Source organism: Hoplias malabaricus, chromosome 2 (assembly GCF_029633855.1).
Source record: "Hoplias malabaricus isolate fHopMal1 chromosome 2, fHopMal1.hap1, whole genome shotgun sequence".
Lineage (NCBI taxonomy): Eukaryota > Metazoa > Chordata > Actinopteri > Characiformes > Erythrinidae > Hoplias > Hoplias malabaricus.
In genome coordinates, this window is record NC_089801.1 from 44040669 (window position 1) to 44068247 (window position 27579).

General features: G+C 39.2%; 1 protein-coding gene across 3 annotated transcripts in view; it reads right to left on the reverse strand.

The window, feature by feature from the left end:
- Positions 1-11697: 11697 nt before the first annotated feature.
- Positions 11698-27579, reverse strand: part of acsl1a (acyl-CoA synthetase long chain family member 1a) — a 31931-nt gene continuing 16049 nt past the window's right edge. For 2 of the 3 annotated variants that reach the window (XM_066659819.1, XM_066659820.1), the window contains exons 3-21: positions 27366-27480; positions 27192-27256; positions 26523-26624; positions 26035-26134; positions 25760-25935; positions 25291-25323; positions 25102-25153; positions 24157-24230; positions 23000-23077; positions 22532-22666; positions 21908-22042; positions 21504-21599; positions 20784-20856; positions 19775-19863; positions 17519-17635; positions 16853-16996; positions 15492-15593; positions 15232-15303; positions 11698-14600 (exon numbers count right to left, since the gene is read on the reverse strand). In XM_066659819.1, the coding sequence (XP_066515916.1) occupies positions 14460-14600; positions 15232-15303; positions 15492-15593; positions 16853-16996; positions 17519-17635; positions 19775-19863; positions 20784-20856; positions 21504-21599; positions 21908-22042; positions 22532-22666; positions 23000-23077; positions 24157-24230; positions 25102-25153; positions 25291-25323; positions 25760-25935; positions 26035-26134; positions 26523-26624; positions 27192-27256; positions 27366-27480 (1899 nt within the window). In that variant the 3' untranslated portion in view covers positions 11698-14459. Of the gene's footprint in view, positions 14601-15231; positions 15304-15491; positions 15594-16852; positions 16997-17518; positions 17636-19774; positions 19864-20783; positions 20857-21503; positions 21600-21907; positions 22043-22531; positions 22667-22999; positions 23078-23131; positions 23210-24156; positions 24231-25101; positions 25154-25290; positions 25324-25759; positions 25936-26034; positions 26135-26522; positions 26625-27191; positions 27257-27365; positions 27481-27579 lie in introns of all 3 variants that reach the window. The other variant, XM_066659821.1, reaches the window with a different exon arrangement.

A 27579-nucleotide genomic window follows, 5' to 3' on the forward strand; every position in this document is an offset into this window, starting at 1 on the left:
CAGTCCTGTAGATTCTCCTCAGTCAACACCCGCTGCATCATGTCCAGTGTGTAGTCGTTGCTTTGCTTTGTAGCACGAAAGAACTGATCCACATCTAAGATCTCTGTGAACAGTTCCACTGCACTGGAAAGACCTTAGGACTTGATAAAGCAGAGTCCAGACTAGACATGCCCCAAGACGTCACAGGGTTCCAGACTAAAATTTCAGAAGTGGCTTTGATGGCCACTTGACTTACCAGCTGTGAAGAGTAGTCCTCCCGTATAGCTCTGGAATTCAACCCAGAATATTCCAGCAAAGTGCTGTCTGCCTGTGTCAGGCATCAAGCCTTGGTCCTGAACAAGACCAAACAGTTGAGCCACAAAGAGCTCTATCTCTTCCTTAGAATTACCTCCACCCATGATTCACTCAGCAAAGATAACTCAGCACAAAATAAGGTGAATAAAATCCATGAGCTGCAGAACTTCTGGTGCAAACAGGTCAAGAGGAATATGGCACTGTGCTTGCTTTTACTGCCCAGACTGTTTCTGCATAAACTCCGCTCTCACAGATGACTCTCTTCTACCCAAAGTGACACCCATGGAAATGAGAGAAATTTGTAATAAAATCATGATTTTTTTTATATGTATTTATTCTTTTTTTCCCCAGTCCATTCCATCTGCTCTCTCTAAACATATTACTGGTGGTTTTAGCAGTTTGCAGCATTATCATTATTTTGAATGGGATCATGGTTTCAGATCAGCTCCGCACAGCCTGAAATTGCACACTGACACGTGTTGACGACGCAAACCCATATCTGAGAAAGCAAATTCCAGTGACTGCTGCTGGAGAAACAGAAAAGTAAAAAAAAAAAAAAAAAAAAAAAAAAAAAAAAAAAAAAAAAAAAAAAGATGGTTCTACATGGTTCGATGTTTAGAAACACAGATGGCCAGCGAAGAGGCACCTGTTGTTTACCACTCAACAGCAGAAGATTTTCTAGCGAACCCCAGCCTCATACCTATGAGCACAAAGTGGAGGGTCTTCTGAGTATTTTGTCTGTTTTCAGTTTCATTCCTCACAACTGCAGTGGGCTACTTGGCTTGTTTTTTGTTTTTTTCCCCCACCCATTTTTAGACTGTAACATCATCAGTCAGTGAGCTCTCACAGCACCCCCTCCCTGGCTAATGCACATTTTGGCCTTGTATTTAATTTAGCCCAGAACACAATCATAATTTTAAAATCACAAGTCTAGCACAGCTCTGAGGAGTCTGAGGGTGGTCTTGTTTCACAGTTGTGTGGGTTGGTGAGATCTAGATACACTATATAATATGATACATAATATTCTAGATAATGTGAAGATTTTTTTTTTAATTCAATCACATTTCTTATAAAACCTCATTATTTTTTTTCCCAAAAGTTTACACTCCTTGCCAACTAAATGCCTCCACATTGCTGTAGGGGCCAATGATATTCGTCTGCGGCAGTCTGAGGTAACTAAGGGTAATATTACAGAGGTGATTAAACTGGCCCAGACTATGTCCGATGCCGTAATCTGCTCTGGTCCCATACCAATGCGGCGTGGCGACGAAGCTTACAGCAGACTTTGGGCGTTAAACTGCTGGATGTCCAAGTGGTGTTCCGAAAATCAAGTGGGCTTTATAGACAATTGGTTACGTTTTCAGGGCAAGCCTGGTCTTATAGGTAGGGATGGTATCCACCCCACGCGGGAGGGTGCTGCCTTACTTTCTTGCAGTATAGCACATAGTCTTTTAGTTAGTCGGCAGAGTAGTGTAGATAGCTGCTGACAATCCAGAGCCGGGACCAGGCCGCAGACAGACAGGCTAAACCGACCGTCTGCGAACTGTCTTGAGGCGTCACCCAGGTTCAACTGTATTGAGACTGTGTCTTTCCCCCGAACTAAATGTAAAAGTAGAAAAACAAAATCAGCCTGTTTCAGCAACCTAATCAATATTAAATCATACACAACACCTAGCAGCAACACCTCAGAACTAAAATTTGGGTTACTCAACATAAGATCGCTAAACTCAAAAGCACTCATCGTAAATGATATTATAAGTGATCATAAATTCAATGTTTTCTGTCTCACGGAAACGTGGGTTAAACCAAATGAATATTTAGCACTAAATGAAGCCACCCCCCTAGGCTATAATTATGCACATAGCCCAAGAATATCAGGCAAAGGAGGTGGAGTATGTGTAATTTACCAAAATACCCTAGAAATTAGTCTTAAACAATGTGACACCTTTTCTTCTTTTGAGGTTCTCTCCACTATTATTACAAATCCGGTCACAAAAAAGGACGCATTTTTATTATGCAACATTTACAGACCACCAGGGCCTTACTTAGAATTTCTGAAAGAATTCAGCGATTTTGCTACAAACCTAGCGGTGTGCAATCATAAAGTTATAATTGTAGGAGATTTCAATATCCATTTCGAGAAGGAAAGTGACCCACTAAAAAAGGCATTTACCTCAATCTTAGACTCTATTGGTATTACTCAAAATGTAACAGGGCCTACACACTACTGCAGCCACACTTTAGACTTAGTTCTGACACTAGGTCTTAACATTGACAAAATTAATATCTTACCGCAATCCTCAGCAATCTACGATCATTTCTTAATTTCATATGAGCTACGTTTTAGCCATAATATATGTAAGAACCCTCGCTATTCTACAAGGCGTATAATAAAACCATCTACCGCCCTACAATTTATAGAAAACCTACCAGAACTATCGACCCCAGTTCCAACTCCATCAGACCCAATGGACCTAGATGTACTAACTGACTACCTAGAAAATACCTGTCGATCTACTTTAGAAAAGGTAGCACCACTTAAACATAAAAGTATAAGACAGAAAAAGCTCGCACCATGGTATAACGATAAGACCCGTACTTTAAAACAAACATTACGAAAACTAGAGCGGAAATGGCGATCAACCAAGCTTGAAGTGTTTCATTCTGCCTGGAAGGACAGCCTTATAGAGTATAGAAATGCCCTCACTAAAGCTCGCTCAGCATATCTGGCCTCGCTGATCTCCAATAATAAAAATAATCCGAGAGCACTGTTTAGTGTGTTTTCTAGAATTACAAAAAATCAAGCAGGTTCTGAACAACTAATTCCAGCAACTCTCACCAGTAAAGATTTTATGGACTTTTTTAATAATAAAATTGAGAATATTAGACAACAAACTCTAGCCACAGGATCAAATCCATCCTGGCTGCCACCTGATGTGAATGAAATAAAACATAATATAACTGTAAAAGAAAGACTTGAAACCTTTTACCCACTACCACAATAGAACTAGAGAAGATTATCACCTCCGCAAACTGTACAACTTGCACACTTGACGCAATTCCCACAAAGTTGCTCAAAGAAGTACTACCAGCTATTATTGATCCTCTTTTAACTATAGTAAACTCATCGCTTAGTCTGGGCCATGTACCCAAAGCTTTTAAACTAGCAGTTATTAAACCTATGATCAAGAAACCAAATCTTGATGCTAGTACACTGTCTAATTACAGGCCTATTTCTAATTTGCCATTTCTGTCTAAGATCTTAGAAAGAGCTGTGGCCCAACAACTTAGTTCATATCTACATAAGAATCATATATATGAAAAATTCCAATCTGGATTCAGGCAACATCATAGTACAGAGACAGCTCTAGTCAAGATAACAAATGATCTTCTTCTTGCCTCTGATCAAGGCCACGTATCCCTGTTGGTGCTTCTTGACCTAAGCGCAGCCTTCGATACAATAGACCACAATATTCTCATAGAAAGGTTAGAAAACATGGTTGGAATCACAGGGACAGCCCTATTATGGTTCAAATCTTACTTAACGGAACGTTATCAATTCGTAAAAGTAAACAATCTAAATTCAAATTATTCTAAAGTAAGATTTGGAATTCCACAAGGCTCTATTTTAGGACCATTATTATTTACATTATACATGTTACCGCTAGGCACAGTTATAAGAAACCATGACATTAACTTTCACTGTTACGCAGACGACACACAATTGTATATTTCAGCCAAGCCCGATGACAAACACAGATTAAAGAAAATAGAGGACTGTGTAAAAGACGTGAAAGGCTGGATGTTGCGTAACTTCCTCCTTCTAAACAGCAACAAAACAGAGGTCCTGCTTTTGGGTCCAAAAGTGACAAGAAATAAATTATCAGATTTAATTTTAGATCTAGCTAACTTTCCAGTTAAACCTGGTTCAGCAGCAAAAAATCTTGGTGTCATAATTGACCCGGATTTATCATTTGATCAACACATAGGTAGTATCACTAGGACAGCTTTTTTACATCTTCGCAATATTGCTAAGATTAGAAATGCCTTATCCCTCCAGGACGCAGAAACATTAGTACATGCCTTTATTACTTCAAGGCTTGACTACTGTAACGCACTACTGTCAGGATGCACCAGCAGCAATTTAAGAAAACTTCAACTAGTTCAAAATGCTGCAGCTAGGGTCCTCACTAAAACTAGAAAATTTGAACATATCAGCCCAGTTTTATCATCACTTCATTGGCTGCCTGTTAAATTCCGCATTGACTACAAAATTTTGTTATTAACATATAAAGCTCTACATGGGCTTGCTCCTGAATATCTTCAAGATACAATTTCCTATTATGAGCCTCCACGTTCACTCAGATCACAGAATACTGGATTTTTAAATGTTCCCAGAATTCAGAAGGCCTCAGCTGGGGGAAGAGCCTTTTCTTATAAAGCCCCCCAACTCTGGAATGATCTTCCAAAAAATGTTCGGGACTCAGACACAGTCGCAATCTTCAAATGTAGGCTAAAAACTCATTTGTTTAGTTTATCATTTGTTAGCTAATGCTCCCCCATAGATAAAGGCGGCAGATCCGGGGGGTCCATGGACACAGGGAATTATAGTATACTGAGACGCTGGTGCTGTCGTCCCGCCGCTTCTCGCGATCACTCAGGTTTGTTGACGGTGGAGCGGAGGGATGCCAGTGTTTCAGGATGCTCCCGTGTCTGTGTGTCCTTCTGGTTCTCTCCTTTTAGTTAATGCTGTCATAGTCAGATCTGCCGGAGTCATTAGCCACACTCTGGAAATTTTCATATTTTCTACTTTACAAACACAAAACAGTTCAAAACTAATTCCATCCCTTTACATCTTTCCGAGTAAACGACTGCCCACCTGTCTGTCTGGACACTGATGGATGACTGTCGAGATCCTCCTCCACGCTTCAGACCAGCTGCCCACGCTCCAGCAACCACCAAGTGCCTTGAAGCTGTCCCTACACTGAAGTTCTCATGGACTACTAACTATCATCACCAGTAGATTGACCAGAGGAGGATGGGTCACCCCTTGTGAGCCTTGGTTCCTCCCAAGGTTTCTTCCTCAGCTGGGGGAGTTTTTCCTTGCCACTGTCGCCCCTGGCTTGCTCACTTGAGGGTTTTACATTTGTCTTTACATTTCATGTCAAATCTTGTCTTACTGGAATTCTGTGAAGCTGCTTTGTGACAACATCAGTTGTGAAAAGCGCTATATAAATAAATTTGATTTGATTTGATTTGATTGCTACTGTTTCATTTCAGCTATGTAGTCTATTTTTCACCTTTTACACTTACACAGTTTTGTCAGAATGTATAGGGAACAAGTATAAATCCTTTTGAACAATATCTACATGTGCATGTGAACAAAAGTCCATTCACATTCTCTGCTCAATTTGATTTAAAAAATTGCATTGGGGTAGGAACCGTGGGGGATGGAGGGGACGTGTCCCCCGAAAAATTGGATACAGCTGCAGATATTATACCATGGAGACGTGCTTTATTTTCGCGAACATTTATTTTGAAAGTCCGCCACCGAGGTTAAGGCGTTTTGGCAGCAACTCAGACGCACAAGGGAATTTTGTTCCATCAACAAGGTCTGACAGGCAGCGCTTCCTTTGAGGCAGTCCCAGTATCGCCCCACCCACAGACTTCGCCAACCACAGTCGAGTTGAGCAGCAACACTGCAACCAATGAGAGGAGCGAAAATCTGTGTGCGAATGTCTTCCCTCCAACCTGCAGAAGGTAAAAATATGTTAAAATTGTTATATGCCTCAGAGGCTGATAACTACTTCTAGATGCCTGTAAGACTGATAGGTAGTGAATGCTCTTGTCTGATAAATATGTAGTGGAGTATGGACCGGATAACGAGATGAAGAAATCAAAATGAAGAAAGGAAAAGTTTTGAATTAAAACTTTTCCATTCTGACCAGGACCTTCTGTCTGCGACAGAATCCACATTCCACAAACCGCGGGGGTGCAAAGACCCTGCAGCCCCCACACACACGCACGCACATAAGATCTAAAACATCAAAAGACGGACCAGGACAACTGGCCCCCGGCCCCCTTCCTCTCTTCGGAAATTTAGAGATAACAAACCTTTACGATGCTTCTAAGAAACAGGAACCTCAAACAAAGGGGGGAGTTATAATCCTGTTTTATGACAAAGTGACACCTCAATGTCTCTCGTTATCTCCCACGGGAATCAGCAGATGGTTAGAAGGGGTGACCTCGGTTTGAACCCCCGTTAACTCATCCGCACCGAACCAACGGCATGGACCAACAGCGACCTCAGGTGGACGTTTGCGAAATCATGTCTCGCCTAAGGCCGTCTAAATACATGATGGACTTAATAAAATTTTAATAAGTATGTCTGCAATATGTATAAATGTCACTCTGTGTCCTCAGATGAACGTCCACCTTCTAATGAAATGATGTGTATTACTGTTTTTATCATGAAAGGAAGTTTCTGTCTCTGATTAGAAAAACGAATTAATACTTCTAAAAACGATATTGTGAATGGGACGTAAACACAACGTACCCAAGATGAAATCTTATGTAAATGTTTGATATTAATAATCCAGGACGCTCATTGTTGTATATTACTAACATGTATAAGAAATTTCAATAAGCGAAATTTCTATTCCTTCTGTGTGAATCTCTGATTCAGGCTTCCCCCTTTCCTGTCTCATGAAGTCGATCACGTGAGCCTCGGACTCGCCACCCAATCAAAGAAAAGACACCTCCCAATAGGGCGTGACCGCGCTGGCTTTGAAAAGAAGTTCAGCTCGGCACACAGATAAGTTGAGAGAACAACACAGTTCGCAACAGGAAGAAGTTGAGAGCGCAGTTCAGAGAGCCGTTCGCCCGTGCAGTGCAGTGCAGCTCAGCAGTTCAGCTCAGAAGATCGGAAGCTCAACTCAGCTCAACTCTTTGTCTCTCTGACTCTTAACTTCGTTTCCGCTCTGAACGCCTGCACGCGTTCTCTTTGTTTCATCTCTTCAAGCTCCAAACCTCTCCAAGCGAGACGCTTTCTCCTCTTCACGCCGACGAACGAAGACTTTTAAAGAAACCTCACTAAGCTCCCAGGAGACGTCTTGAGTTAGCTAGTGTGAAAGAAATTTACGAATACGTCGAGTGATTTGAATATCTTCTTTTCTTTTAATTGTGCTTTTGTTTATCGCCCATCGAAGTGATCTCACGAGTGATCAAAGTAGGTGAAACTTATTCGTGGCCAGAATAAGATATCACCCCTTTTGATTAGTTGATAGTGGATATATTAGTGTTATAAGCTGACTTCTGAGGGCATTACTTCTGGAAAACCGAGCAACGAGACGAGCTAACACTCTGAAGGATCCACTCCACTCCGGTGAGAAACCAGCCACGCCTACAATTCTCCGAAAAGGGGACTTCTCGATCGACGCCGCCCCGCCTGAGGCCGAGAGCTTCAACTCAACCGGGAGGGAATCTCCTTCACAAGCGGGCCTGTCTTTCTGAAACAACCCTAGAACACGGAGGTTAAAACAGCAGGACGCGACGGCTCGGTGAAACGGTAAACGAGTAAGCTAGCTCAATTCTCACATTTTCCAGGAGCTGATGCCTGATTAAGTCCCTTTATAATTTATATGTAATATAACCTCAATTAGCAACATTTTATTCACAAGTCATAGTGCCTAGCTTATCTTTAAAGTCAAATTGGTTTCTCCTGCGTTGATGCCGTGAGATTACAAGGTTATGCTATGTTAATTAAATATCCTTCCTCTTATTAATAAAACTTTCATTATTTGAAATTACAGTGTGTACAGTTTGTTCATTAAAATTCCTGAAAATCCTGAAGAACTCACTTAGCTTGACTATTATCCATTCTCAAACTAATTAGTAACGTTTTAATTGTTTAAGCCAATTATAAACTTTAATTACTATCATTAGTCAAATATCAGTAATTATAAGAGTTTGAATAAGGTCAACGCTATAAACACAATATATAAATATATATATTAAATATATATTCACATAGGTGTCACGGTGTATGATTAAAAAACCAATATACACTACAAATATGTTAAAATTGTTATATGCCTCAGAGGCTGTGGTTGTATGTGGTTTTATATTCAAACATACCTTAATCTACGATGGACTTTGGAAGCAAAACCAAAAACAGTGTCTTTTTTTTAATGGACTACATTACAAGAAAAAGTTTCAGATAATCCTCATCTGACTTCTTGGGTCTGTCCGTGTTTGCTGGGTAGATGTTTGGGGAGTTGAAGCTTTGGTGTTGTAATGTCACTTCCCTTACATTCTTAAGGTCAGAGAAATATGTGTACATAATTCTGAGTATGTTCCCGCTGTTGAATATGCAGTTGACATAGGTGTCCAGTAACTTCCTGCAATTCAGAAGTTTAAAAGCTTGGACCTCAGTGCCTGGAATTTTGTCCCGAGGAAGCTCAGAGTCATAAACTTTGCAACAAATGCCATTCCCACAAAAGGATGGTCCTTCTACTTGCCCAAAGTGCCTTGGGGGTCCTTCTGGTAAATCCCCGCCACTTTGTTGATAGATGCCACTTCAGGGTTTGCCTCTCGATACGAGGTGGTTCTTGACATCTTCAGCCGGGCTGCGTGGACAGGTATCTGTGAGTGGAAAGCTCCTGCATTTAGCCAGTGCTTCATGGAGAGGGAGCTCATTTGATTATCGTAGAGCATTGAGTTCCTTAGACGGGTCAGCTCTTCACAGCTGTTTCTCCAGGCGTTCCTTTTCTTCCACAGCCATCAACATTTCAATCACATGCATGATGAGGCACTTCAGATACTCGTGCAAGGAGTCTCTCACACTGAAAGCCTTTTCCTCGGTGAACACGCATCACATTATGTCCACAATGTTGTCAGGGTTTTAGATACCCGAAGCAGAGATTGCGAGTTCCAAGATGAAGGAGATTATCAGTGCACATATTCTCACCTCATATGGCACAGCACGAGCTAGAGCTGATCCCAGACCTTCCACAACATCTGGAGCTTTCTCAACCATTTCATTTATCAGCTGTTTAGAGTAGTCCTCCAGTACTGCTATGGAATCCAAGCCGGAATATTTCAGTAAGGTGCCATCTATGCTGATGTTGGGGCGTGAAATCATGGTCCACAGCAAAGAGAAGAGTTTACACATGAGGAGCTCTTGCCTTCCTTAGAGTAACCTCCACCCATGATGAGCTAAGCAAAGAGAATTCAGCCTTGAGACATGAAGCAAGGTCAATCAAATCCAAGACTTCTATTATGGTGGAAACTGGTCAAAAGGGATAAGGCACAGAGTTAGTGATAAACCAATATAAAAACAACTGATTAATTGGCCCGATTTTTGCATTTTTTATATAATCAGCATCGGCTGATATATTAGCGCAAGAGGCCGATATTTACACAATGCACACAGGCAGTGCTGTGGGCAGCTCCATCATTCTGGCTGTTAGAGCGCCCCTTGCGTCCATTTTGTCATCATTGAGTACAAGCCTCCAACCTGTAGCTGCATGCCTTCTCATCAGAGAAAACGTTATGAATTATTTTCTCTTCAGCTCTCACTATTTGTTACTGGCTGTTCTTTGTAAACTTCACTCAATAATGTGCATCATAAACGACTGAGTTGATAGTTGTAACCTAGATACCCAGCTTTATCTAGCCTCTTTTGCTCAGCGCTTATTAAAAAAATCACTCATTGTTATATCCGTCAGTATATCTCAAGTACTACAGGTTCAAAGTCGACAGTTAATGCACCAGATTAAAGCTTAAAGTCACTGATTTTCATTGATTTAATCATTTTTTATATAATCCCACTCGATAAAGTATTTTTTGCTATGTTATTGGAAATTGTTATAAAAACAATTAGTGACGATTTTTCACGGCGCCATATTTGAGTCAATGTGTACATATCATACACCAATCGAACGGTCAGACTCTCAAGATCACAAGGATATACACTAAAATGTAGGACTAAGGAATTAAAGCCAAAAAAAATAAGATATTCCAAACTTCAGCTTTCTTCCTCATCGAATTACTTTTCACCTACTGAGGACATTTAAATGCAGCAGGGGTGTGGGGGAGGTTGTCTTGCTCTACAGCCAATCAGAGTGCAGCTCTCGCCTTTTAACACGTCAGTCATTTAAAGGAACACTGTACTCGTGAGAAACAAGTGTAAACATCAGAAATAAACTTAGAACATCAGAATAAAACACACCATAAATAAGGGTTTTTTCTGTTTGGTGAGGGGTAAATGGCCACTTGGTGAGGGACAGGAGACGAGTTTCTCATAGAAAGTAAAGAAAAACACTAAGATGTTGACACTGTATTTTTGCAGTAAAAGTAATAATTTTCCTTATGGAGAGCTTGGGGTCTAAAGAGACATTTGGAGAGGCCATCTGTCTACTATTAACTCCAAATTTTACCTGATGAAAGTAGACCCCTGGAGAGACAATTTTAAAAAGAATAAAGTAATGGGACTCATGAACTCTTCAGTTTATAGTCACTTTTTTTTCTCCAAAATAAGACAAGCGCCTGCATTTTTTGTGGTTTTCATAAGCTTTTGACCACTTCATATTTATTCCAGGACCTCTAAAATGGTTTCTTTTACAGATAATGCCTCTAGTTTATTCACTGCCAGAGGAATGGGAATATCGGCTTTACATATCAGCCATCGGCCACTACGGCTGTGTAAAAATCGGCATCAGCCATCAAAAAACCCATATCGGTCGATCACTACACAGAGTACTTGAAGCTAGTTCTTACTGCCCAGACTGTATCTGTATAATCACAGCTCTCAGGGATGGCCCTGTTTAACCCAGACATCCACTCATGGAAAGAACCAATGAGAGGAGGGTTTGGGACCAGGAATTTGACCTTTACCATTCCTTTTACCATTCCACTCCATCCTAAAGTTATAACTTGACATTTTAACCACAAGTTCAACAATGTGTTGTTGTGAATGTAATTGTGGCTGTTCACCCCGACCCAAGCGCACAGCAGTGAGGAGCAAAGAGCAGAAGCTTTGGTTTTCAGCAGTTTTCGCTCTGTTCTCTTTCTTCTCCATTTAGTCAGTGCTCTTATTTCTCTGTACTCGTTGCGTTTTAACATCTTCTTTGCGCTCCACTTAAATGCAGGTCCAGCACTGATTGGACAGACTCAGAGGAGGGGGTGGAGCAATTGTAAAGTCTAGAAGGGCTAGATTTAACCCATGGTTTCTGACTTGGCCCATAGAAATTTAACTGGGTGGTCTTGTTTCACAGTGTGTTGTTAGTGGATGCCAGATCCCCACATTAATATGATTTATTTATTAATTATGTTAACTCTTAACCAAAAGAAGTGTTTTTAACTGAGTGGCTGCTGATTAACAATATCCACGTGCTCAGGAGAGGGACGCTGCTTTATTTCTCTTACACAGACACTGAAGGTGACGCTTGGCACAGCGTCCAGTTTTTAAAATACATCAAATACAAATGTAAAACATAAATACATCAGTTATGTACAGAATGCACATCTCATGACATAGAAAAGCACTGTGTAGTTTTTTTGAGCTGTTGGTTGAAAACATTTCTGCGTCACTAAGGCTTCTTTCAAACAGAATGGGAAAATGGCCCCAAATCTAATTTCTTTCTTCATGTGATAAACATATGTGGTTTGCGTGTCTGGGTGAGCAGCAAAAAGCACTGAATCATATTTTCATACCCATGAGGACCACATATAAAAGTGACTCAAATCTGAATTGAAGACATACATTAAATGTGCACTAGTTGACAATTTAAACATTAATAAAGCAGCGAATGACAGACTTCAATGTAAAGATACAGTGGTGTAAAGGCATCTTCAGCAAAGAAATAAGCCACACGCCCATTGGTTTGTGCTGTTCTCAACCCCTTGTGTTCACTCTCAGGACGGGAGCACGTACGTTAATCCCACCTTGTGGTAGTTTTGGCCCTTCCCACATTTGTTTTGCCCTCCCCGCTAGGTAAGACAGTGCTCACCCACAAAGCTTTGTGTAGACGAGGCTGAAGCTGATTATTGTAACTTTGCACTACATTCAGGGCGCTTATACCTTGTTCTAAAACAGGGGCCGTTCTCAGCATCAAAAGTGAGTCTGGAGTTCATTTCTGAATTCTGAATCTAGCTCTAGTGCTGGGTCAAAATATCAGATAGTGCACCTTTTAAGGCAAACAATCAGACCCTGGTAATGTGACTGTAGCTTTTGACATCAGTCCAGTTCCATATTCCTCTTAATTTGAAAAGATCCCTGTAGGTTCTGTCCAAAGCATTTTTATATTAACGTAAGGTGTTTAGGGAATGTAAAGCCTAGTCAATAATTATTACATTTCTAAAAAATAATTTGCAACAAAAAATAACTCCATAACCCAATAACATTCATTTCAGCCATTTATGAGAAAGTCAAACTTGTGGACCATACAGTTCTTACTGTGTCTGTATCTGTGTTATGCTGTTCATAACACTGCTGGAATGTGGATCACCTGAAATATTACCCTCACTCTGCCGGACCTTGTGTCCTCATCTCGTTTTAATAAGTCCCAGTTTTAACGCTCCATTTATCAAAAAAAAGATTTTTCATTTGACCACTCCCACTGGTCAGAGCACGTGAGGAGGGTCAGTTTAAATGTGCAATACGTTCAGATTGATGTTAGATACAAGTCACATTATTAAAACAGTGTGAAAACACTGGTGAGAAAATAAGATTTGGGCCACTTTCCCCTGCTGTCCCTGAAGTTATTTAGTTGTTGATTGTTATTACATCAATGTAATTCATAATAAGAGTCTGTCCTGCTTAGATATTTATTTTGAGTGTTTTCTAATGTTGTTTTTTCAGGAACTGAAAAGTTTTATGCTTTAAAAATAACCCCACACAGCCCAGGACAGGTCGGGTTTAACACTGTGCTTTTATCATTCACGCCTTAATTAAAGCAACACTAGATATGAGTTGTTATTTTTGCTCCTGGGGTCCCCCTACAGCTGGAAAGTAATTTATCTTTACAGCACTGTCTTAAAATCAGGAGGGGGTGAGATTTCATATCCTCCTCCAAAAGTTACATAGTGCGGTTTCTCCAGCGCTTTGCTCTAAGTAACAACAACAGAGGCCCCTGTTCCCTCTATTACAGCTCAGTGGAGCACCACAGTGATTTTGAAGCTGTAATTTTACTTAGTGTTTATTAAATCCAAAAGGCCAGAGGATTTAATTTGGACAAAACTGCAGGTCAGTGTCAGGTCAATCCTGAGTGGACTATGGCTAATATTTCATAGACGCACTTGACGGCGAGGGCGGAGGCTTAAAGCAAGCTTCAAAACAGCCAGCGATTAAAGCTCACAAATGAAATCACAAGTAATTACAGTTTTCATTAAATAGTATTAGAAATAAAAGCACAAAACCTCCCCCTCTTTCGCTGTCAGAGCTGCTGGGCCTCACGGCTGAGTATTTCTGTACATCTATGTTCTGTTTCACAGCCATATTGCAGTTTGACAGACTTGTTAAATGAGATTACATTAAATTGGTTGATCATTATTAGATCAATACCAGATCAATAATAATATTAAAATAACTCTTACTGAAATGACCAACAAGGTTTGGAGGCGTTTACTGGCCTTAAGGCATTCAATCTGTTTATGAAGGCTACAAAGCCCTGAAGCAATGGGATGGTGGCGCCACCTAGTGCTGATCATAATTGCACTTTCTTAACTCGGATCTTACCATAAGATTTTATCATACAATAATCGACCGAAGCTTCATTAAAACATTGAGAATACACAGAGGACAGTGCCAAGGGTGGGGCTCGAGGGGTATAAACGCCCCAGCATTGGGCTGTGGAGCTAGAGAACTGTGCTCTTGAGGGATGGAGCTCCATCCTGTACCTTTGGGATGAGTTTGATAATTTCTGGACCACAGAGACCACCCTTTCAACATCAGAACCTGACCTCACTAATGTTTGTGGCTGAATTCAATCAGATCATCACAGTAACTGTCCAACAACTCCATTGTCTGATGTATAGCCTTTCCAGAAGAGCAGGGGCTCATGGGGCGAGTAGGTGATTGGCTTTTTGGCCATTGTACCATCTTCTGTGCTTTCTCCTCCATTCTGTCTCCTCTCACTCTCCCTCTCTCTCTGTCTATGAGTTTTTCACATCTTAATCCTGGCGTACAGCTGGTCGATTTGTTCCCTGAAGTGGCTTCTCAGCTCGGTTCTCTTAGCCTTCAGGGTGGGGGTTAAAAGACCGTTCTGGACAGAGAACATCTCTGGGTGCAGGATGATGTCCCTGACCTGGAGGTAAACACACACACACAAAAACAGGGCTACAACTATGGTTGCAAACAGGTGGAAAATGTCTGATAAATTTCCAGTAAATTACCGGTAACTTTCCATAGGAACTTTAGCAATATTCCGAAATGTAAACTTTCAATGGAAATTTTGGGAATTTATTGGAATTAATAGACATATTGGAATTTTGCAACCCTAGCTACAATAAATATTCAGGAATATCTCATATTTGATTTTTTAAACCTTACCCTTAAACCCTATTTACATCTGGACAGTGTCTACGGCTGTTAGACTGTACACTTTGTAAAGTCTCTTGTGGTTACGTGGCTAAGGGCTGATAATAATGACCAGCATATTGATCATAATGGATATACAGATATATAATAGATAACAATTTTTTATTTTTTAGATAAAATAATTATTTATATCCAATATACTATTGTACAATGACTAGACTGTACTATCCTTTATGTAACTATCATATAGTTATTTTGCATTGTAATTCTTAAACTTTAAAATTATATTATGTTTTATTGCATTTTTATGACACTGTTCTTTGTTTTGTCTTCATAAATCATGGCATGGATTTTGTTAACAATATGCAGATACTGAAAATAATATGTAAGTATTTGACCTGCTCAAAGGACTTGAGGCCAGCCTCTTTCCCCAGCCGCACAATATCCTCCAAAATGGCATTTTTCAGTTCCTTCAAAAATAAATAAATAAACAAATAAATAAATAATGTCACATAACTCAGCGCTGTGCACAAGATCTAAATATCTCAGACTCTGTGAACCAAAATCTCTACACACTTACATTTTGGGGCTTTGTCTTTCTCATCAGGGCAAAAAGCATATCCCCATAATGTAAAATATTACATTTTAAAGTGTTTACCTTGTTCTTGCACAAATCTCTGTAGGATCCCTCAAGGCCCCTCTTCTTTGCCCATCCTGGGAGGAAATCTGGATCTGGGACTACAATCCCCACTAAACATGCCTACACGCATCAAGAGGTTAACCACACACATATACACCCATACCAGGTACAGTGTGTAAATAAGTACACACACACACATATATATATATATATATTTTATGAATTCTGCATTATCGAGTCAGTACAAAAACATTTTAGATATAATTTTCCAATAATAATAATAATGTTACCAAAATTAATTTTATATCTGTAAAGAAAGCAACTTATTAAAAAAGTGGATACATTCAATATTCTTTATGAAACTGTATAAACTACCAAGGACTAATATTTAAGAAAAAATATATATGTGACACACTCAGATAACCTGTCACTGTGGTGGCACCATCAAAGGTGCATCATTAAAAGGTGCATTTAGTAACTTAACGTAAGCGTACCATATTTTAGAGTTGTTACAAATATTAATATATATAATGTACCTTTAAGGTAAGTTACAAAACTTAAAACGCACTGCTGTACCTTTTAAATGTCCTTTACACTGTTTATGTCTTTAGTGACACCAAGGAACCTGCACTGTACCTTTTTTTTCTGAGAGCATATATAGTATATCTGACCATAGACTGAGAACATCTCCATCCATTATTTATGAGAAATATCACTGTCCCCAGGCTGAAATCATCTTGGTTACATGGTTTCTCTCTTGGCCACTAGGAGGTAACCTTTGTTTAACCTCCAGTTTGAGATTTGCTCATCATCCAACCAGTAGAGACCAAGGCCCATACATAGTGTGTGCTGAAAATGTAGGGAGACTAAGATACACTGATCCCACACTGACCCTGTAGACATCCACACTGAAGAACTTTGACTTTTTAGAATTTAAAATGTTATGAAGGTTTTATTATTTCCACACACACACACAATTATTACTAAAATGTCAATGCTGCTTGCATATGATTTTCAGCAAGCCACAGTATTACAGCCATGCTTATTTTATATTTATTTAAATGCAATTCAAATATTAAAAACTAATTTTAAGTCACTGAACACAGATCCACAGCAGAAGCGGCTCAAAGCCAAATCACGTGTGGATGTTGAGAGAGGAGAAAGTGCTGCTCCTTTACTCCCATTTTCCTGCTAAACCAGTCACCTTTCTTCCCAAGCCCACTTCTCTAATCTATAAGCCATGGCTAACGATGGCAAATGAATGCAGCTAAAAAAATTTCACACTCTCTACTGAAACTAAACCATTTGTTTCTGAATGTGAAAAGTGAATGGAATGGTGAGTCAGGAGGCCCTTGACCCTCTCTCTCACTCTCTCTCACCTGCAGACTGTCTCCATGAACAAAGACCTGGGCCACTGGGTCACTTTGGATATAGATGTTCTCGATCTTCTCCGGAGCGATGTACTCCCCCTGCGCCAGCTTAAAAATATGTTTCTTCCGGTCTATGATCTTCAGAGTGCCATTCTGGAACACAGAAAAAAGTCAGGCTTTGTAATCGGCAACTGTGAACCATACAAAAGCCTTCCGAATATGTGCAATGTTTCTACAAATGAATTCCATATATATTAATGCACAGAAATAGGCAAAGACCAGCTATGGGGTTCAGTTTAATAAACTAAACTGGGTTCTGTCAATCACATATTATATCAGTTAAAACTTATTGGGATCAAGATTTTAAAATGTCCTCCCAATGAAGGTCCAGACCTCAGGATCTGTGCTTGGTCTTACACTGAGCTGAGATTCACACTGCTACTCTTAATTAAAACCATGTTTTCATATCATGTAAGACCCAGTAGTTTAGAGATGGCAAAGCAGTGGAAACCACTCGTTACAAGGGAGTGTCTTTAATCTTTTGGACACACAGTGTGTATTTAATTTGAGCTCCTTGGGTAAGACGTATTACACTACATCTGATTCCGTAAGTGATTATTACCTTTGGACTAAAAGCTTCTGCTAAATGTATAAATGTAAATACACCCAGTTTACCGGAAGCCACTTGGCAATGTCCCCAGTGTGAAGCCAGCCATCTTTATCAATAGCATCGGCCGTCCTTTCTGGATCATTCAGGTACCCCAGAAACACGTTTGGTCCTTTCACACACACCTGAAGTAGAAGCACATATTAAACGTATGCTACGTCTTGACTGCCATTAAAAAATATATAAAATACAAAGTTTAAAAGCACACAAACCACTTCAATATAGACTTGCCTTCAGAGATTCAGAATGACTGGCTATATAAATGTTTTATTCAAAAGGTTGCTGAAGTTATTGATCCTATTTGGATCCTCATTCCGAAAAATGTGTGGACTTTTATGGGCATATCTTTTTTTTTTTTTTTTTTAGAGTTTTTAAAAATATATATAAAATAAATTCAAAGTAATTATAGGAGATTGACGTTTTTCTTTTTGTTTATGGAACTTTTGACTATAATTTCAAAACACATTTTATAATATTTTTAATTTTATATGCAAATACATAATGAAACCAAAATGTCCCACAAGGTGGGGCTCAAGTTTAGTAATTCACACACTCATACTCTCAAAATCATTCACAGTCAGACTAGTCTCAGGTTGCCAAACTCTCTAGGGACTAAAGCAAGCCTTTTTAACATTAAATCACTTTTGTCTGACTATCTTTAATTAAATACCAGATATCTACAACAGAATTTTGACTAGTAACAATTATATTTTTATATAATTTATATTCAGAATGACAATTTAAGATATCTGTATTTACAATCTGACTAGTAAAAACAGTAATTTGATATCTACAAGTATATTTTGAATAGTCAAAATGTCTTTTAATATATTTCTGACATTAGGGAATTCGTCATCTGATGAGTCATACATCCTGAATTAGTATTAAAGATATCTCAAATTGGAATTCAACTAGTCAAAACTAGTCAAAACTAGTCATTGCCAGGTCTGTTCATTTTAACTGGTTTTGGGCTAGAGCGTTTTTTGTGTACATCGTTAATAAGTTTATTTAGATGTCAGGGACTGGGGGAAATACAGAAAAAATCTGCAATGCTTAAGTTGGCTTCTTATTCAGATTTTCTGTTCCACCTTAAATGGTGCAGTAATTTCATTCTGTCGCCAGTAGATGAACAGGACTTGCATACCATGCATGTTTGGCTTATTTTCTTGGGCATTATCTCTATAGATGAAGCAAGCCCAAAAAAAAGCAACTACACTTTAGAAACAAGCCAAAAATAAAAAATGCAACTGATGAATACCAATATTTGTAAATAACTTTACTGAAAATGTAAAACCACAATCCACTATAATACGCAGACCTAGTAACATTTACATGGTGAGAAAATGGGCTATGTAAATCAGCTACGTTTTGACTAGTCAGAATAATAATTTAAGGTATCTACAGTCACATTGTGACTAATGAGATTTATCATTTAACATCAGAAATACAAAAGATGAATAAGTTCTAGACATCAGTAATTTATTTGAAGATGTCTTAAAAGGAATCCTGACTAATCAAAAATACAAATTTGGATATCTTTAACTTAGTTTTGAGTAGTCATTACTTTCATCCAAGATATCTACAATTTAGTTTCAGATTAATTAAGATATCATTAATGAGGGAATTTAAGATCTCTTTAATTGGAATAATTACTAGTCAGATCAGAAGGCAAGATATCTCTATTTTTTGACTAGTCATAATTTAATTGTAGATATCTAAAATGAAAGTTTAAAATAGTCAGTAATTAGTTTCAGAATTGGATTCAGAATCTTGAATTGGAGCCTTCCAATTTTTTGTAGTAAATTTGATGTCATTTACACTAGTCAAAACGTAATTTAAGATATCTTACTTTAGAATTGTGTCTAGTCATAAATGAATTGCAGATATCTGTAATGCCAAGGACCACCTTCTATTGCAGGAAAAGAAAATTTGACTGACCAATCACAAGTCTGCTATTTTTGCATGACGTGTAGAAAGAAGGCAGTTTTATGATTCTCATCAGACCAATAAGAGCCACGATACATGGAAGTGCGTATTTGCAGATGTGCAGAGAGCCAATCAGAATGCATCTGGCAGAATCCTGACAGTGAGTCCAGGTTAGTGGAATTATCAGACTCTGTCAACTTGTGGGCGGAGCGTCTGTGGCAGAGACTACCGTCAGAAGGTGGTGCCTCTTACACAGTGAAGTCAAAGCTTTACAGCAAACAGAGTGTCTCTAACCTCATATTGTTGGACTGTCCACTTTAAAATCTGCAATGACTGACCTCTCCTTCTCCGTTTGCAGCGTAGTAGTTCATCTCCGAAACATCCACCAGCTTGATGTAGTTACACGGCAAAGGAGCTCCCACATGCCCTGAACACACACAAACAAGATATGTATGGGCATGCTCTGCATGTATTGTCTGATGTTGTATGTGATTATACAGTACTGTGCAGAAGTCTTAGGCACCTAAGATAATTATATATATTTAAACTAAGCATGGTGCTTGTATAAAATTATATTTAATCACAGTAAATACAAAAAAAATAATAATCTTAAACAAATAAGAAATATTAGATTTAATATAGTTTTCTATAAAGTAGTAGGTGTGAGTGAGTTGGAAGAACAATGTTTTGCTCTGATTCTCCTTGATTGCATGAATGTATTAAATCAACAGCACACATTATTTAAACTCATTATTTATTAACCAGTAAACAAGGTATTGGACGATAACCTCAAATAATACGAACTGCCATGAGGAAAGATTTGGAAAAAGTGAAACCAACACATTTACACACAGAACATCACACTCACTGGAATAATGTTATTTGGTTTATTCTAATGTTGGGCGTTAACTGTTGTTTGTTTGTTTGTTTTGCTCAGATAAATAGCTTTTTAAATCTCATAAGCTCTGGTGCCTAAAACTTTTGCACAGTACTGTAGGTGCAGCTGTGATTAAACGTTTTCTCACACTCATGGCAGTGTTTGGGCTTAAGCTGACACTTAAATTCATCTGTTGTTTTTCTGAGTCAGAACGACTGAACACAATCTGCCTTTATCACAAAATATTGAGGAGAAATTTCTTTCACTCCCTAACCCCCAGTTTTCCTGCTTGTTGAGGAGATCAAACCAACGATCCTTTGTTGTGGTGTTATTTTCAGGGAAAGCACAGTAAGTTCACTTTTGAACAATATATTCTTTAACATTTATATATAATAAAGACAGACCGGACAGTTTTCATTTAGTTCTGAAGCTCGAACTTTTCTCAAATTTCACAAATCTGTATGAATTACCTGCCGTCCAGTCTCCCGGCAGAGACATGGTACATCCCGCGGTGCATTCAGTTTGTCCATAGCCTTCGTAAAACTGTTAAACAAACATGCACCATTAAAATCATGTGTATATACAGTGCTTTTTAAATATAATGTTGACTGATAATAAATAATAATAAAAAAAATATTAAAAAAATAATAAAAAAATAAACTAATCGCACAGTTTCCTTTAATTAATTGTGAAGCTATTAATAAGTCATAATTAAATGTAAGGTAAAAGAATCAATGTAAGATTAAACCAATGGAATTATATTTATATTAGTAGTGTCTATTAAAAAATGTAATCACAACAATAAAGTACTAGTGCAGCTTGTGGCTCAAACAGTAAACACCTACATGTTCCAGCGTCAACAACTAGTTTTAAAAAAGAAACCGAGGGATTAAGCGAGGTAGAAGCTGAAACAGGAGCTCTGTGTGTGTGTGAGAGAGAGGTTAGTTATTATATTTTAGCATAAATAATTAATCGTCCTTCTGAACTCAACAGTGTTTACATCACTACATAAAACCTCTAATATGTCACTAAACTCTGTAAAAGAGTGAATTATAGAAGGCAGTTGTGGCCCAATTCGGTTAAATTATTAGATTTAAAAAAAATTACTGTGTGTTAACATGCATTAAAACATTCATTTTGACAGCACTAATTACAAAGTTACAGACATGAAGTTATATTCACCAGCGTACCTGGCAACCCAGAGCAGCCCGTAGGAATGTGAGGACGGTGGGGGAGACGGGGGCAGCTCCAGTAATCATCAGTCTCACACACCCGCCCAGACTGGCCTACAGGAGGAGACAGAGTACACGACATGACTTAATGACATGTATCCAGAGACAGAGGAGGAGACAGTCCACTGGTGTAGACAAACGTATGAGACAGCTTGTAATCCACATAATTGAGCTTCGATGGTAAAGGTGGTGAAAAAGCCTGTCACTGTTGACAGAATGCAATCAAATCCTCACAGAAATGTACCAAATCTCCCCTTCCAAGAAGAGTACAATGTGTTATCACTGCAAAAGAGGGACAAACTCCCTATAAACACCCTCCATTTCAGAAGAATGTCTGGATGAACAGGTTCTTTCTCTCTCACCTGGACTTTGCTGAAGATCAGTTTGTCCCACATGCTGTCCTTCCTGACCACTCCGCTCCGGAGCTCAGACTCTTTCCTCTTGGTGGCGAAATCCAGGAGCCAGCGTTTCAGAGGAGTGTTTGCCTGCCCGAAGATCTGCCCGACATGGGAAAATGAGAGTCTGGGCTTCAGAAAATGAGTGTGCAGATATATTATAGCAACTTGTAAAAAGCCCCAAATTAAAATTAACTTGTGGCCTTTGTTGTTATATTTGACCCTGACCATGTGTCGTCTCTCAACCGATCCTCACTTGTGAAGGACAAGGCTTTTTTCTAGAGGCTGCATATACATCCAGTCATGATTACCTACCATGCTAATATTTTGGGTGAATATTTATTATAATTGTGAGTGATGTCCTCACAAAGATAGGTGTATCTGATATTTTGTGTTATTGTGAGAACATTTTGGTGGTCCTCACAATTTCTAGCTGTTTTAAAAATGTGGTGCTTTAATGTGAAAAAACTATGAGTGAAATGATTTACTTTGGATTACCAAAGTTAGATGTAGGTGTGGTGTTAATTAGCCAGAGTAATCATTATTTCAATACATACAAGTATAGCAGAGTGTGTGTGTGTGTGTGTATACCTTGTCGAACATGCGGTTGAGCAGTCTCGGAACAACAGGAAACACAGTGGGCTTCAAGGTCTTCAGATCATCCATCAATGTCCGGATATCTCCCTGGAAATAACCTATCTTTGCTCCATGGACCAGAATCACACACTTTACACACACACACGTGTACACACACACCACACAGAGAGACAAACAGACAAACAAATATTGTCAACAACTGCTTACCTATAAATTATTCAGCATATCCTTTGCACAGCCAAAACTGATGAGCAGTGCATTCACAGAGAGCAGCCACTAGAGGGTGCTATACACAATTTAGTAATCTGCGTATTGGTTCTGTGTTGTTGTTGCATATTTCCCAGCACATGTTGCACTTGTTAACATGACATGTGTTTGTTTATAGGTACGTGATTGGATTTTGTTAGAACATGAGCACCAGGGAACCTCTGCTCCTCCCTGAGGCAGGTGAGTTATACGTACCTCCACCACTCTCTCGAACATGTGCGCGAGGGGAAGGTAAGATATGTGAATATCATCATGGTTGAGCATGCAGTGAATCTGTAAAAGACACACACACACAGGGCAAAAAAGCAGGGTTAAACCACTCCATACCTCCACCACTCTCTCAAACATGTGCGCCAGAGGCAAGAAAGAGATCAGAGTGTCGTGACGATTCATCCGCAACTTCCCCTAAAACACACATACACACAAAGCAGAGAAGGAAACAGAAGGCACATGAAACAAGGAAGTAGTAAGAGACATGTAAACCACAGGGAAACTGGAAAAGAGAGAAGGATATAGAGACTAACTCAAAGATAAAATGAACCTAAACTCTGTGGGATAAACTGGAGCGTAGAACATGTATCTTGCTTTACAGCAGTTAGTGAAAAATTGAAAGCAGATACTGAGTAATGAATCTTAATTTCTAAACGAAGCATATTCCACATCGTCATTCTTTTTTATTTCCCAGAAGTCCATTTCTGTGAGTGTGTGCCATAATTCATTATTACAGCCTTTACTTTTCTCTCTGGCTGTGTGTTGAGACTGAAAGCAGTTCACACATTTTTTATGATATTATGCAGGGAGGGAAGGGTCTATGCATGGAGCAGTATCACTATCACTGCCATTTTAATATATATATATTAAACCTGTGAGATGGTGAAATAATCAGAACCATAAATTAAAATCTTAAAAATGTACATCTAAGCCAGAGGTCAACCTCCACAGAGTGATGGACTGCAGTTTTTAACTGAAAAAATCTGACAGTTACAGCCTCTGACCAGTTCACAACCTCAGTGTCAGTGATTTAGCTCCATAACAGTCAGGCCTTGAATTTGATTTTGGAAGCTGGAGAAATGTGTGAAAGAACCAAACTGTGATGTTGTAATGATTTGGTCAGTCCCCAAAACATAGACATGTTGGAGTGGTCAGTACAGACAAAAAGTGGAAAGACAGCTGCTCTGACAGCAGTGTTAGTCACATCACATTGCTGTGGTTTTAATCTTTTTGCCGGTCAGGGGGTGTATATATACTTGCTGTTCTATTCAACAGCAATAATAATAATAATAATGATATAATCTTTCAACAAAGTGACCGTATAAAAGGCTTTGAAACACATCCCATTCCTTCTCTATTACCTCAGTTATTCGGATGAAGCCAGCACAGTTGGAGATAATATTGCCATGTGTGAGCATCGCCCCCTTCGGATTTCCTGAAAGACAGAGCACAAAGAATGTTTATTTTCCGAGAGAGAGAGAGACTATAAAAGTATAACACAATAAAGTATATACTGTGTATTAACCTTAAAGGTGTGAGTTCAGCAGTGTTTTCATATTACATTGTTCCTTTCTAAAAGGGAGTGATAAACCGTTTCTATGACAATGCACACCATTCCAAGCTGCAGCTGTAAACTTTTCAAAGTCTGAAATTCAAATAACTCCCTCTACAAATGCGTAGTGCACATAACATAACCATTTCTGTAATAAAATGATGGTTTATATTCGGTAGAACATTTAGACAGTGCAGTATTATTAGTTTTAAAATATTTCCTGAAATGAGAAGCTCCCGCCTTTCCGTTTCCTGTTGGATTGAGGGACAATAATGTCCATCATTACTGTACTCAAAGGGTCTGTCCAAAACCTAGTATGCTGTTTATATAGAGCATTTTACGTCACAATGTGTGCACTCCTGACACGTAGGCTCTCCCAATTCTTAGATACATTAAATATTCTGCCTACTGAGATACCTTGATCTGGCTTAATTTTAAGGCAGCATTGAACCATTCCTCTGCCGCGAAGGCAGTCCCATGGTGCAACACAAGCACAACTCCTGTATGTAGGCAGTGCCTACTTAGGCAGCTTACTAAGTTTTGGGACAGATGTAAAAATCCACAGGTCCTAAGTGTGCACTATGGATATTTGCTATTGTACTCAACTTTAATATTGTAACTGTACTCCACACTAATCCACTAGATAGAATTACTATTAAATGTGCAATTGGGACAAAGCTATACCCTTCAATCACTTACTATAGAAATAATATTGGAGCTATCTAAACTGAAACTACATTTTACACACACGTACCAGTAGTTCCGCTAGTGAAGCAGATCAGAGCGAGGTCGTCTGGTTTCGGAGGCTATAGCAGATGCGCGCGCACACACACACACACACACACACACACACAGGCAATACAGAGTATACTTCAATTTACATGAAATGAAACGGGTCTAGGCTTATTTTATTTGATCCACCATATTTACTGGCTCTACTTACCATTGGCCTCTTGTGGTTGGCTTTGCCTATAGCCTGCAATACACAGAAAGAGTGTAAGGGATTGCAAATCTAAGGGCCTTTGATTTTGTGTGTACGTATGTGTGTTTGAGAGAGAAAGAAAGGAGATCCAGAGAAATCCTTCTTGCTCTCTCTAGTGATCTCGCCATACAGCGGATCAGTTTGATTGGCAGTTGAGAGAGGCTGTTACTATATTAACAGGATTAGCTGCACTCTCGTCTATCAACAACTGTGAGAAATTTTCGCTTATGCATGTCTGGACTGTGTTCCGCCATTTGATGCTGCTCTTTTTCATGCATAATTACTGTTGTTTAGTCAATTTAAAATATTTAAAAAAAAAGGGGGGGGGGCTTTAAATGTGGTTTAAAACTTTGTTGTATTTTTATGTTTTATTTGGTTTCACAATGTTCACATGTTTCACATGTGAGAGTATGGTTATATATTTGCTGACCTCCAGTTCCTTGAGGCCAAGTATCTGGATTCCCTCGCTCTGAGCTTGTGACTTGAGCTCACTGTCAAACTCCTCCATCAGAACCAGGGTTCGAACACTGTGCTCTCGACCAGAAACACAGTCCAGAATCAGCTGCACCTTCTCAGCCGTATCACACAGCACCGTGGAGATCAGGGCTGGAGGGAGATATCAAGATAAGTAAGGTATATTGTGTACAGTAACTACACTCCTGACAAGTTGTAGGTATTCTCTGTGTGTGCGTGCTCCGTCCTCACCTTTGTCTATAATGTAACGGATGGCCTCGGTGCCCAGGGTATCGTACAGAGGAACGGCCACCAGAGAGTAGGTGTAGCAGGCCAGCTCTGAGATGGTCCACTGCAGCAGCAACACCACATTAGAAACAACTAAATAATTCCTGTTTACATTCATGAAGTATGAAAGTCTGAAAGCTGATTGGTTGATTCGAAACATTTAAAGGTGCAATTCATTATTTTTCCTATGATTTATTTTTATGATTACAACAGCTGTTATACTGACACTTAATGACCTGTGCAGAGAAAGTGCCCCTATTTCACACATGGGCTGGACTCGCTTTATGGAGCACAAATTGACTTATACACTTTGAATAAACATCTGCCGTGTGTTGAGAATTATAAACAAAATGTAGAAATAAATAAATATTGGTTTCCTACTTTTTGGTAGTATGGTTAAATGATTGCCGTTGTCCATAAAATTGTGTGTGTGTGTGTGTGAATATATGTACCTCAGGTCTGTTCTGGGAGAAAATTCCGATGTATTTGTCTCCTGTATTACTGTGTCCTCTGTGAAGCAACGCTGATCCGATCAACTCAGCTCTGTCTGCAACCTACGGACACACACACACACACACACACACACACACACGCACACAACAATTCCAAAAATTTCCACACAAGTAAAAATGAGTTGCAAATAGTTGTAAATGGATAATAACAGTTAAGTGAATACAGTATAAGATACAGTGTTTATAAACAGTACATAGGCCTATAATCACCAGATTGTCGTTCTGATTCATCTTAGTTTTAATGGTTTAAATTAAATTGTCAGCTGCATCATCTGTTAGTAATGAGCGAAAAGCTAAAAAACAGCTTCTGCTCCTCGCTCCTCACTGCTGTGCGCTCGGGGTCGGGGTGAACAGCATGTGGCTCATTAACTTTTAAAGGAACAGGCGCTGAAGAGGCCATTCTGTACAGGGCTGTTTAGACATAGGGAGAACACTGCTGTGGGGCTTGTGGGGTTTAGACCAAAGCAGGTCACAGACGTTTTATTAAAAACAAAAACGGTGCTCCACTGTGGGGAAGGAGAAGATTATGTCATATTTAAAAGACAAAGTAACTAGTTTTGTGTTTCCCTGCTGAGCCTGTATCCACCAGTGTAGTACATCACCACTTACCTCTTTATAGGAGAGCCATTCGTACGCCCGCTTGGGTTTTCTCGAACCTAAACAAGGGCCATTTTCTGCATGGGGAAAAGTGGGAGAGTTATTTGAACATGGTCATTTATTTTCATTTATATATTTCATTTTTTACATCTTCTTAAAAGTAGCGTCTCTTTAACAGACACTTACTCGACACTCTGAGTCCTCGTATAAATGCCTCATACATTGTCCGTGCATCATCGTAGAAATAGGTCAGGAGCTTGTCATCGTCCAATAAGATTGAACGCCGAACATATTCTCCACCCTGAAGGGCAAAACAAAACCAGTGTTAATAAAAAGGACGTAATAAAACGAAGGAAGGAATAAAATGTGTGTAGTATCATGGAATGACCCTGCAGTCTAC